At 41.8% G+C, this 10,464-nt stretch overlaps 1 protein-coding gene across 4 annotated transcripts in view; it reads right to left on the bottom strand.

Moving 5' to 3' along the window:
* The window catches only part of MEIS1 (Meis homeobox 1), a 133,545-nt gene that overhangs the window by 56,981 nt on the left and 66,100 nt on the right, over positions 1-10,464 (bottom strand). For all 4 annotated transcript variants that reach the window (XM_081833610.1, XM_081833612.1, XM_081833611.1 and 1 more), the window contains exon 8: positions 2,771-2,916. In XM_081833610.1, the coding sequence (XP_081689736.1) occupies positions 2,771-2,916 (146 nt within the window). The remainder of the gene's footprint in view (positions 1-2,770; positions 2,917-10,464) is intronic.

Here is a 10,464-nt window from a genome sequence, read left to right as displayed (position 1 = left end):
AATCTGTAGCAACTTCCAAATGAATTGCGCATCCCGAAGAACTCACAGAACTTGAAATAAAGTTGCTAAAAGATTAGTACAGAGCTATCACTACTTACTTACATTTGAACAAATAACAAAACTTTCCTTAAACTCTACGGGATTTTTCCCGTAGAATTTATTATTATCAGCTCCTGACTATAAACAATTACCTAAACAGTTTGTGCATTCCTTCAAGAAGTATAACAAGACAAGGGGAAGGGTGTTCCTGATAACTGGAGATCTAGCTGGTCTTGCAATTGAGAAGAGGGAAGGGAATGGCTTTCATTGGGGGTGGGAAAGAGGGAGAATATTTAAATATATCTCCTTTGTTTTTTAGATGACATTATGAGACATTTGCTTTTTCGAGATGGTCACCATTATCGATATTTTTGTATGAGCACATGGGAGTGGAGTGGGGAAGCAGGTGGGCATGCCCAATGTGAACCACAAGGCAATTTCCGTGAGCCTTCATAGAGATGTAGACGAATGGGTTTCCCCTTCCAGGGTGGTGGTCAGGCCAGTACAGACCCCCAAACTGAAAGAAATTAGCCCAACCTCAAGAAATCAGGCAGTTTAGGAATAATTTCTAATCCAATTGTCCCAATAACATATGGACCACAAAAAGCACCGCAATGCAGGTAAGATCCTGCTGGCTGCTAAAGAAGTTTTCTGTTTTGTTTTAAGAAGATAATATAGCTCTCTGCAAGGTTCTTCCCAAGGGTATGACCTAGAAAACCAGGAAACCTGGTGGATGAATAAAAGAACTTGCTTCTCTCTCTCCCGATTCTGTCTGAACCAATATTTGATTATATTTTATTCAGGGGCATCTCAGCTTCAAGGAAAGCCAAAGCTCCTCTGTAGACTGAGATGCAGGCTGACGAAATCCATTCATTTTTTTTTTTTTTTTCTGTTAGTACAGGAAATAGACTCGGGTTGTAACTTCCGGGGCCACCTGATTTTGTCCCCTCCCTCCCTCATCCTCCAGATCAGGTTGGCTGGTCAGCCCCAGTGACGAAATATCAGCACGGCTGCATCAGCACCTCTGACCGACTGTCTCTTCTTATCTCCTGCTATTTATTCTTCCTCCTGTGCCCGCCATGCCCTCCGGACCCTCGCCCTTCCTTCCCCCTACCCCTTCAGTCGAGGTTGGTAATCTCAGCAGCAACCTTACACCTTGCACAAGGCAGATCTCAAACTATCCACATCTATGTTACAAGTGTCAGTAAGTAATGGCACCCGAATTGGGTTTTTGGTAAACCTTATGTGATGTTAAAATCAGCTACGCCATCTCAAGCTTCAACTAACTATTAACCAGCATTAACCAACCTCCGAAGCTGATTCCAGAACTGTCAGTGGAGGTTAGTGGCTGTGTGGAATCACGATGGCTGGAAGAGAGAGAGGAAACTTTTTTTTTTTTTAAGTACTCCCGCTGCTCTCAGTTTTTATTTTATTCACAGATGCTGGAAAACCTGGATTAATTTATACCCTCAAGTGTTACTGGAGGCACAGCCTCTATCCAGAGGAGCAGACCCAGCGTGGCCTTCGACAGCCCCTGTGTGTCTCCCTGTAACAGTACAAATCACTGAGGAACATAGCTCTGAAAGTGGGCAAAGGCATGAGGGTCAACAGACCTGGGTACATCGGGGACAACGCAGAATTAACCTTGATACGTACAAATAAATGACTTTCAAAAAAAGCAAACTAGGCTAAAAATGGTAACATAAAGAGTTTGCTTCTGACATTTTTCAAAAAGCCAAGATTTTTAGCATTCATTCATTTTAGGCTAGGCTAGGCTAGGCTAGGCGAGGCGAGGCTATGACCTATTTAAATTCAACCTTTGCCCCTAATAGTGAAAGTCCCCCTTGCCAACAATTTTGCTGATTTTTAAAGTATTATTTTATCCATAAATTTTCATTTGGTCTTCTTCCCTGGATGTCATTAAATCAGTATGCACTTACAAAAATATCCACCAAAATATTATGATTATAAATATTTTGAACATGAAATTCATTCAGAACAATAACCAAACAAAACAAATCCCTTGGTGGCATAAAGCCCCCAATCTCCAGTTTCTCACATCTCCAGGAGAATTCCTGCAGTGAAAACAGCAATACTCACACAGACAATATAAACTGTTACTCTGCTTGAAAAGTCACAAGGGACTACACAGGAAGAGCCGACTCTATATTGCTGTTTTCCTTTACAGTTCTAAGTACAGGGACAACTTTCACTGTGCAGCCCTGACTCAGATGAATGTTTTGGAATGGCAACCAGGCCATTCAAACCACTTAAAAGCAAATTATGTGAGCATCTTGCCATTGCAACAAGATTTAAACTTTTTTGGACCGTTCGCTACAAAGGTCCACTAAAGCGTTAGAAGAAATTAAGTCCTTCTCTCTGGGGTTTGGCTGACTTTCTTCTTAGTAGGAGTTGATTCTAAGTACCTCAGAGTCACACTGAGAAAAGCAACATCATTAACATACATACTTAAAATCACAAGTCACATGAACTCCTAAACCTTATAACTTACAGTTAACAAAATTGCAATAGTGAACTTCAAATAAAACTCCTCATTTGGGGTAAGTATCTAGGAAATTAAGTGCTAACGCTTTTGTAAAAACTAGAGGAACACAGTGACTTATGAAATATTCCAAGTGCAGAGGGGATCACTTCTCCCCCATTTTTTTTTCTCTCACAACTGGTTCACCGTCCATATTTAGTTTACATATGTCATTTAGAATCCACTTACTGTTAGATGCTGGAACAGCCACGCCCTCATGATATTCGTGGCTACTTTGGGAAAGATGCCACGCTTTTTGTGACGCTTTTTGTCCTTATCTGGATCATCATCGTCACCTGTGCTGGGGGAAGCTACACTGTTGTCCAAGCCATCACCTGCAAACATAGTGAATCAAATTTTGACTGATGCTACCTTGACATGCTTTATTCAAATAGAATGCCTTTGGATATACACAAAACCAAAAGAGCAATATAAATGATTAATAGTTTATTTGGTACTGTTTTTTTGTTTTTTTTTTTTCCAAGACAAAGAGAAAGAACAAGGCCTAGGCTCAAAAGTAGTCAGGTCTAAGGAATTTCTTCCAAAGAACAGTGGGAAAGGTCAAAGGGAATAAAGGGAAATAGCCAATCTCTTCAGTAGCTTTCTTTGTTCCGTGGTAATGATTCAGATGTGTATAGCTGAGACGTGGTAAGTGTAACTCCTACTGGGGAGTTAAATATGGTGGTGGCCATGGGCAGAGGTGCCGTCCCTGCCTGGGTATTCAAACCCCACATATAGTCGTCGATGTCAACTTGTGAGAAGACGCACTTAAGATATCAACTATTTCCACAAGTGATCTATCTTAAAACTAAAGTAGGCCACGGAGATGTAAGTAGTCCATCATCTAAGCGATTTGACATAGGAATGCTTCAAATAGAATATAATTCTTCTTGTCATAAAAAGAGAGCATCAAGTTTACTAAGGGCAAAACTCCTGAAATAGTTTTTTAATTAGGAAACAATTACTGTGTAAGTCAAATAAAGTGATGTTAAATGAATAGTCAATTGGAATTGTATTACCCTAAAAATCCAGGCAGTTTCTAAAATTTCTTCTAGATTTAAATCTTTCTCATTTGAAAAGTCACCTGTTTACAAATTCCTGAATATTGGATCCTAGTCTTCCATTGATTTGTGTTATAACATTTATGTTGTTTCTTCTAGAAAATATTCTGGCTCTGTGACACAATAAAACAAAAAACGTAGTATTCCTTTTACAGTGCCATGTTTAATAAGACAAAAAATGAAATTTCAGCCCATATAACCACACTGTCCAAAACAAGTCATAAGGTACAAATGGAAACTAAGTATCTTGTGCTTGGCACAAAACTTCAGAGGGAAAACAAGCCTGGACTAAAACCACTACACTAAAAAGCAGCTTGGCTTCTGTCAAACGTGCCTCCGAAGAAGGTACCGACTTTGAGAAAGGGACAGGTGGATCCGGCCCAGGAAGAAGAGCTACAGCAGCAAGGCTTTGCCATGAGGCAACACATACATCTAAGAGCACATTCCCTGGGTTATGCACTTCACTGGAGAGCCGTGGACATGCCCCAGGAATCGGGTACTTCGGTAAGACAAGTTTCCTAGCCCCTGCACATTGGAACTAGCCTCATACTCAGTTACACAGCTTCGTGAACTTATTTCATATTCCTTATTTCTGTTACCTAAATACACTAGGTACAAATATACTTACTACCTTGATTTCAGTTATTTCAGTCTAATCGATAGTCATTATGTTGCCATTCATCAATTGTTCCTAACAGCTCCCTCAGGAGTCCCCTGCCCATCCCCCCCAAAAAAGGAAATTGCCCCCAGATTGCCTTAACTTGTACTGAGGTAAAGTTTAAAAACTGTTGCGTGAGGAACAGACTAAATATCAACATTTCTCCTATGATTACAGCGTATGCCACACAAAACTTCTGCAGAACTTTTCTGAGTGTGATTTTTCTTAATTTAAAAATCCATCATTTTATTGTATTTAAAAATCCATCTATTCTGTTAAAGTTCCACAGGATCATAGCTGTGCTCTCAGTGGAAAAGATCGTAAAGACCCACAGTCCCAAAGCCCTCGCTGTAGCAGCAGTGAAGAAAGTGCTTGGGTGACTTGCCCAAGGTCACGCAGCAGGGATGGGGCTTGCCGGACCAGACACCCGTATCCCTAAATCAGTGCTCCTTCCACCCCCACCAAACTCTTTGCATAACCAAGTGTTTTATAAGGAGTCCCCTTGGATTTGCCTAATAAATTCCTTGAAAGTCCACTATTTAAAGAGGCTTTTTATTCAGAGAAGCAATTCACCATATAAAATAACAATTCATTAAAGAAACATGAGAAAAGAAACCAACTCAACAGCATTTAAAATTTCAATGGGCTAATCCACTTTCAATATGCAAAAGGTAACCAAGGAAAAGAAACATATTACTTGATCACTGATTAAAAATGAAAAGCTTCTAACCTAATGACAGTTTTTCACCACCTCTCCATGATTGTTTTCCACCTTAAAAAAAAAAAATAGCCTTTCCATCCGTCTCAAAACCCCTTCAGATTAATTTAGCAGGCAATGCCTAGTGCCTGCCTCGAAGAGAATTCATTGATAATTTATGGAAATATCTACTATAATCCAGCGGAGATGACTTTTTTCCAGCTTTGTGCATCAATAGATAATCAAGGCCTTAAAGCAGCCTTAGCTTCCCATTACCTCAGGCAAAAGAATTCCTGAAAGCATGCCTTGAGGGCACCTGAATTATATACTCCATTAGGAGAGGAAGGCTTTCTGCATTCCATGTGTAACACTCACCAGAACCTTTCCTGTTTATTTCTGCTGTATGAAAGCAGGAGCATTAGGAACAGAATTTTTTAAGTGAAGACTTATGTAGACACAATGGAGAACCCTTTCAAGCAGGAGCCAGATCACCCCCTTCAGTCCCTGGCAGTGACCTCTCCCGAATAAAAGGTTTCTATTACATCATTAGCTCAAGCCAAAAACAGCCTTGGCTTAATGCACAGTTTGTTCTTCCTACTGTTTTTAGGCAAATACAGCTACTTTACTCCCATCTGGGAGGGAAATTACACTGCTGGGTTGTAATCTAAGACAAGATTTTCATTGGAAGCAAATGCTTTCAATCCAGTGTAAATACTGCTGCATGTTCAGAAAAGCCTAAAACAATAAACCCTGCTCCTTCCCGACACAAGTTAGGGAAATGGAGAAGATGGGGAAGGAGAGGAGCATAATAAAACAGACGATTCTAAAAGCAAACACTTTCATAGATTTTAATAAATTGTTTAACCTCTTCCACTTTCTAGAATTGAAAATTGATCTCGAAACGTCTCAACCTCAGAGGAAAGTCTAAATGGTCAATTGTACCTTGAGCATTTCCATTCACTCTGCAATTTGATACAGTCACCTCGATGCGGTCTCTGGAGGATTTATTTCCTTTTTTTATTTTTAAGATCACTAAACAAACTTGCAGAACCGCCGGCCGACCACATGGCAGCACGCAGCAGCTCTGAACCCCATTTGTAAAATGTCAGCAGTGACTTCATTCCTGGAGCTGACTTCTCCTGCCGCCAAATGAAGGCAAACTGAAAAGGTGGAAATAATCATAAAAATGATGCTAGTCCATAAACAAGCTTACAGCCTCATTAGGATAGCAGTAGGCTCCAGTGGGTGATTTATGCTCGTTTTGCTGATGCTATGAGGAAATGCCATAGGGCGACTTTAGCCAATTGCTAATGGTTTCTGACAGCTTCTTAGCAACTAGTGCAAGCAACGTTGTGGCGTTTGCTAGTGACAGAAACCGAAAATGTCATATTATCTGCCCATGTGTCATGAAGTCCATGTGGCAATTAACTAGCAGGCCAGTGACTGAGGGGCCAGAGGCTCGCGAAAATGGCCTTTGGCTATGCGGAGGCAGCCGATGGGCCAGAGCACACACTGCCTACACAAATGCAAAATTCTAATGCAGAAATCCACTTCCTTGTGACTCCCCAGCTCTGATGAGACCGGGCGCTCAAATCCCTTTTTCCCCCCTCACTCAAGTGAAACTCTGCCCCCCACCCCCACCCCCACCCCGCACTGGGCACTGGCTCTGGCCTTATGAGAAGGCTCTGAAGCAATCTGCTTTGATATGATTATCCGAATGGCTCCTTAATTGGCAATACCTGGTTCTGTTCTTTTTGGACGCTGGATTCAAAGGTGCTAGCCATTTTTCTGCTCTCTCACGAATTAGTCTAAAAGGATTGAAGCTCGCTGAAGCGGACTCATTGCCTGTCAGATTGCAAGGGGCAGAGGGACTCAGCAGCAACAAGACACTCCATGAAAAACACCAGGCTTCTAACGAGCAGGGGGAGAATCCTGGCCACACTTTCCAGTTTCCGAGCTATCAAAACCATGCACTATATGTCAAACTGTCAAACCTTTCAGCGTGGGCCATTTGCCCTTTCAAATAATATTTAAGAATTGTTTTTACAAAATTTTATAGGCCATGGTCTAGTGAAAGAGGCCAACCAACAAAGAAAGGAATTTGTACTACAATTCGTCTACGGACAATTTCTTGTGAGACCTGGTCTGTCCCTGCGGAGCAAGGCAGGTGACCTGTGGCAGCTCCCAGGCTGTCAGAGAGCTCAGATTTCAAACACGCTCAACTCAAACATCCCGAGTCGCCTATTTAAGCATGCCCAAGCATTTAGACTGTGCTATCTCGTGCCTTTCAAGGCAGAATAAAGCGGCATTTACCGTATTCAGGCCATTCAATGGGTCAGACTGACCGTGTCAGCAGGGGCTCCTCTCTGGCAGGTCAAAGCCCTGCTCCCATTTTTTTCTTCCTCCTAACGCCCTCGCCCTCCCTCCCCCCCCCCAGAACTGCCCATCCCCAAAACCTATTCTGAGCCAGGCAAAAACAAACCCCCAAAAGTGCCCAAGATTTACATCACAACAGAGAGGAACTTCCAGTGTCAGTGGGTTAGCAGGTATAAATAAAAATGGGTTGTCTGTCAGAGGGTTCTTTCTGTCCTGGAGGCAAAACTCCTAATTAGGGATCTGAACTTTCAACTGCGTGGGGCAAATGAAGGTGTAAGGTTGTGGACCTTCTTGTTTTGCTAGAAGCTGAGCTGCAAGGCACCCCAGCTTCATGACAATTCATTTACAACTTTGCACGGTGACTCCATAGTTTCTGGCCAGGTTCTCCCCTTCGCTTTTGCTTTACGCATCTTCAAGTGTTTGGAAACAGAATGTTTGTTCCAGAAATGTATGTAGACTGAAAACCAAGGCCATCTGTAATCGCATCCACATCTTTCAATACGGAGTCAATGCTATCATGTCTTGAAAGGTGTCAAAATTAAGGCTGTACAGTTTGTGTTGTAAGCTGGCCAAATTTTCATCCAATATTAAGGGTTTTCTCCTCTTGCCTGTTTTCTCACACAGCACACCTACAAGAGAAGATGGCGTTTCACCCCTTACATGGTGTGTAGAACATTCCTGCCCTTCCAGTGGCTGCTGGTGCAAACATCGCATCAGTACGAAGAGGTCGGGTTTCTTTTGTAGCGGAGCTATCCGAGTGTTCCAGGTTGTTAGGAAGAATGTAAAACTACCCCAAACCCACTTCTCCAGATCATGGCTGTGTCTACTTAGCCAGAAGTCAGATGGGATAATGTTTCTGTGTTATGTTAAGAGGATAAATGGTGAGAACTATAGACAACCCTTTCTCAGGAACCAGTGAAAATACTTCAGAGGTTATAAAGAAGTGTTTTGTCTTCATGGAGAATGTGTAATCGCTGCCAGAATGATTTCTCTAAACTACACATCTGATCTTATAACCCTGGCTCTTAAAATCCTGCTGTGGTTATCATTTGCCTTCAGGATAAAGGCCACACTTTTTAGCCTGGCATGGAAGGACTTTCAAGTCCTTTCTCTCCGCCCCAGGGTGTTTCCAGCCTATCTGCTGCTGGGTCCCCACCCAACCCCCAGCCTCCATCTCCCTTGCAGGCGCTGCCCTCACACCTCTTCGCAGTTCCTGGTGCTAGCCCCTTTTTCAGCGTCCTTCCTGGCAAGCTCCTTGGTGACCTTTTTTAGGTTAGGTCAACTGCCATCTCCTCTAAGAAGCATGGGCTGGACTCTAGCTGTTTGGTGACACCCCTCCCCAATCCCCAATTTTTCTGTTCCCGACATTCCTCCGTCCAAACACACATCACACTCTAGCAGGACTGTTGATTTCTGTGGTCTATGTCCCCTTGGCTTGATTACATAGGATCTGTGAAAGCAAGGACAGGGTCATAGTCCCCTCTAAGATTCTCTAGCCCCGGGCTTACCCGGTGTCCAGGGTATAGACTTGTCAATGGCATATTAAATGAATGAGCAAATGCATTTCTTGTTTCACTGCATGGAGAAAACCACAGTTTCAATTTCCAGCTGTTATATTCCTTTTTGATACATGCTTAAACTCTTGAAGAATATTCACCAAGGAAAATCAGTAAAACTATAAGAAAACATAAAGGAAATGCATTCTCCAAAACTGGGACGTTTCCTTGGAATCTTTCAGCTCATCTTGGACAAAAGATGGACTGAGTGAAAGAATCAGAGTTCTTTTTAGTGTTTGTCATAGTCTCTCAGGAATACTACCTCCTTCTATTACGATTTAAAACTATTTACCGAACTAAAATTTCTTGCTGTTTGTACATTTTCCCTGAGTTCAACTCTAAAAAATAAAGCAAAAGTTTTGTTTCCCTCTGAATTTTTCCCAATGAATTAAATATATTACTTTACACGTCTCCCAGTTTTAACCTAACAAAGAAACTCAACTGTTTCTCAGCAGACAATTTCACCCTGAGCTCAGACTCCAGGCTCACACTTTATAGACTCAGTGCTAAATACAAAACTCTAGAACTCTGGCTTTTCCTTAGTTTTGCCAAGTCATGGATTGGCCTTCCCCACAGCATTCCTCCACACTTGCCTCAGCAATTTTTCAGCAACAGGTTATCTGAAGACCTTAGTATCTGATACTATCATACAGACTGACGTGCCACAGGGTCCCCGGAGACATTAGAAAGGATCTTATACGATCAATGAAAACCTAATAAAACCCCATAAGTCTTATTACACATTTTTAAGAGAAACACAGTAGATTTCATATATCTTCAAATTTGTAGCCAATATGCAAACACATAATTGTCTACATCCAATGGTTCACTTTTGAGTTTGACTTGAATCAGGGTTCTGTTACCTTGCCCTCCCTTTTGCATCTTTTCTCATCCTTAGGTGTTTAACATTTCCTTGTTCTTAGTTCAAAGTGATTCTCAGTTGATCAAAGAAAAATAACAAAGGAAAGCACATTCTCATATGTTTTGTGTTATCACCCACGACTTCCCTGAAAATCTTGAGGTGGTTCCTTCGGAAACCAAGATAAGGAGTTAGATGTTGGCATCTGCCAGGCCAGTGTGAGGTTCTAGAAGGGGCGTAAGAAATGGCCAGTGTTACAGATACACTAATGGCAGTCACCAATAAGACAGAGGTAAAGAAAAGTGGAGGGGGTGGGGAGATTAAGAATAGGCAAACTTTAAATACACACATTATGGCACTTACAAAAAGAAATGTCTAGGTACATTTCCCCAGGTTGGCTTTACAGAGATTTGCCATGAAGCTTTTCCTTTCTCGTTGACTTAGGTCTGTTAAATAGTGACAAATACTTGTTAATAGTTAGCCCCTGTGGAAGCAGCTCACAGCCTTATTCTGCCCTTTAGTGGATTCCTGATATCACAGAAACCTAACGGGAGAAATAGAGCCTCGGAGCCTGGAGAAAGTAACTCTCTCAATGAACGAAGTAACTCCTTTTCTAGAAAGTAAAGTGCAGACTTTAAAAATGAGCCCTCACAAAAAAAAAAAAAAAAAAAAAAAA

This window comes from Leptonychotes weddellii, chromosome 10 (assembly GCF_054177405.1).
Source record: "Leptonychotes weddellii isolate Sample4059 chromosome 10, ASM5417740v2, whole genome shotgun sequence".
Classification (NCBI taxonomy): Eukaryota; Metazoa; Chordata; class Mammalia; order Carnivora; family Phocidae; genus Leptonychotes; species Leptonychotes weddellii.
This window is presented reverse-complemented; position numbering and strand designations above follow the sequence as displayed.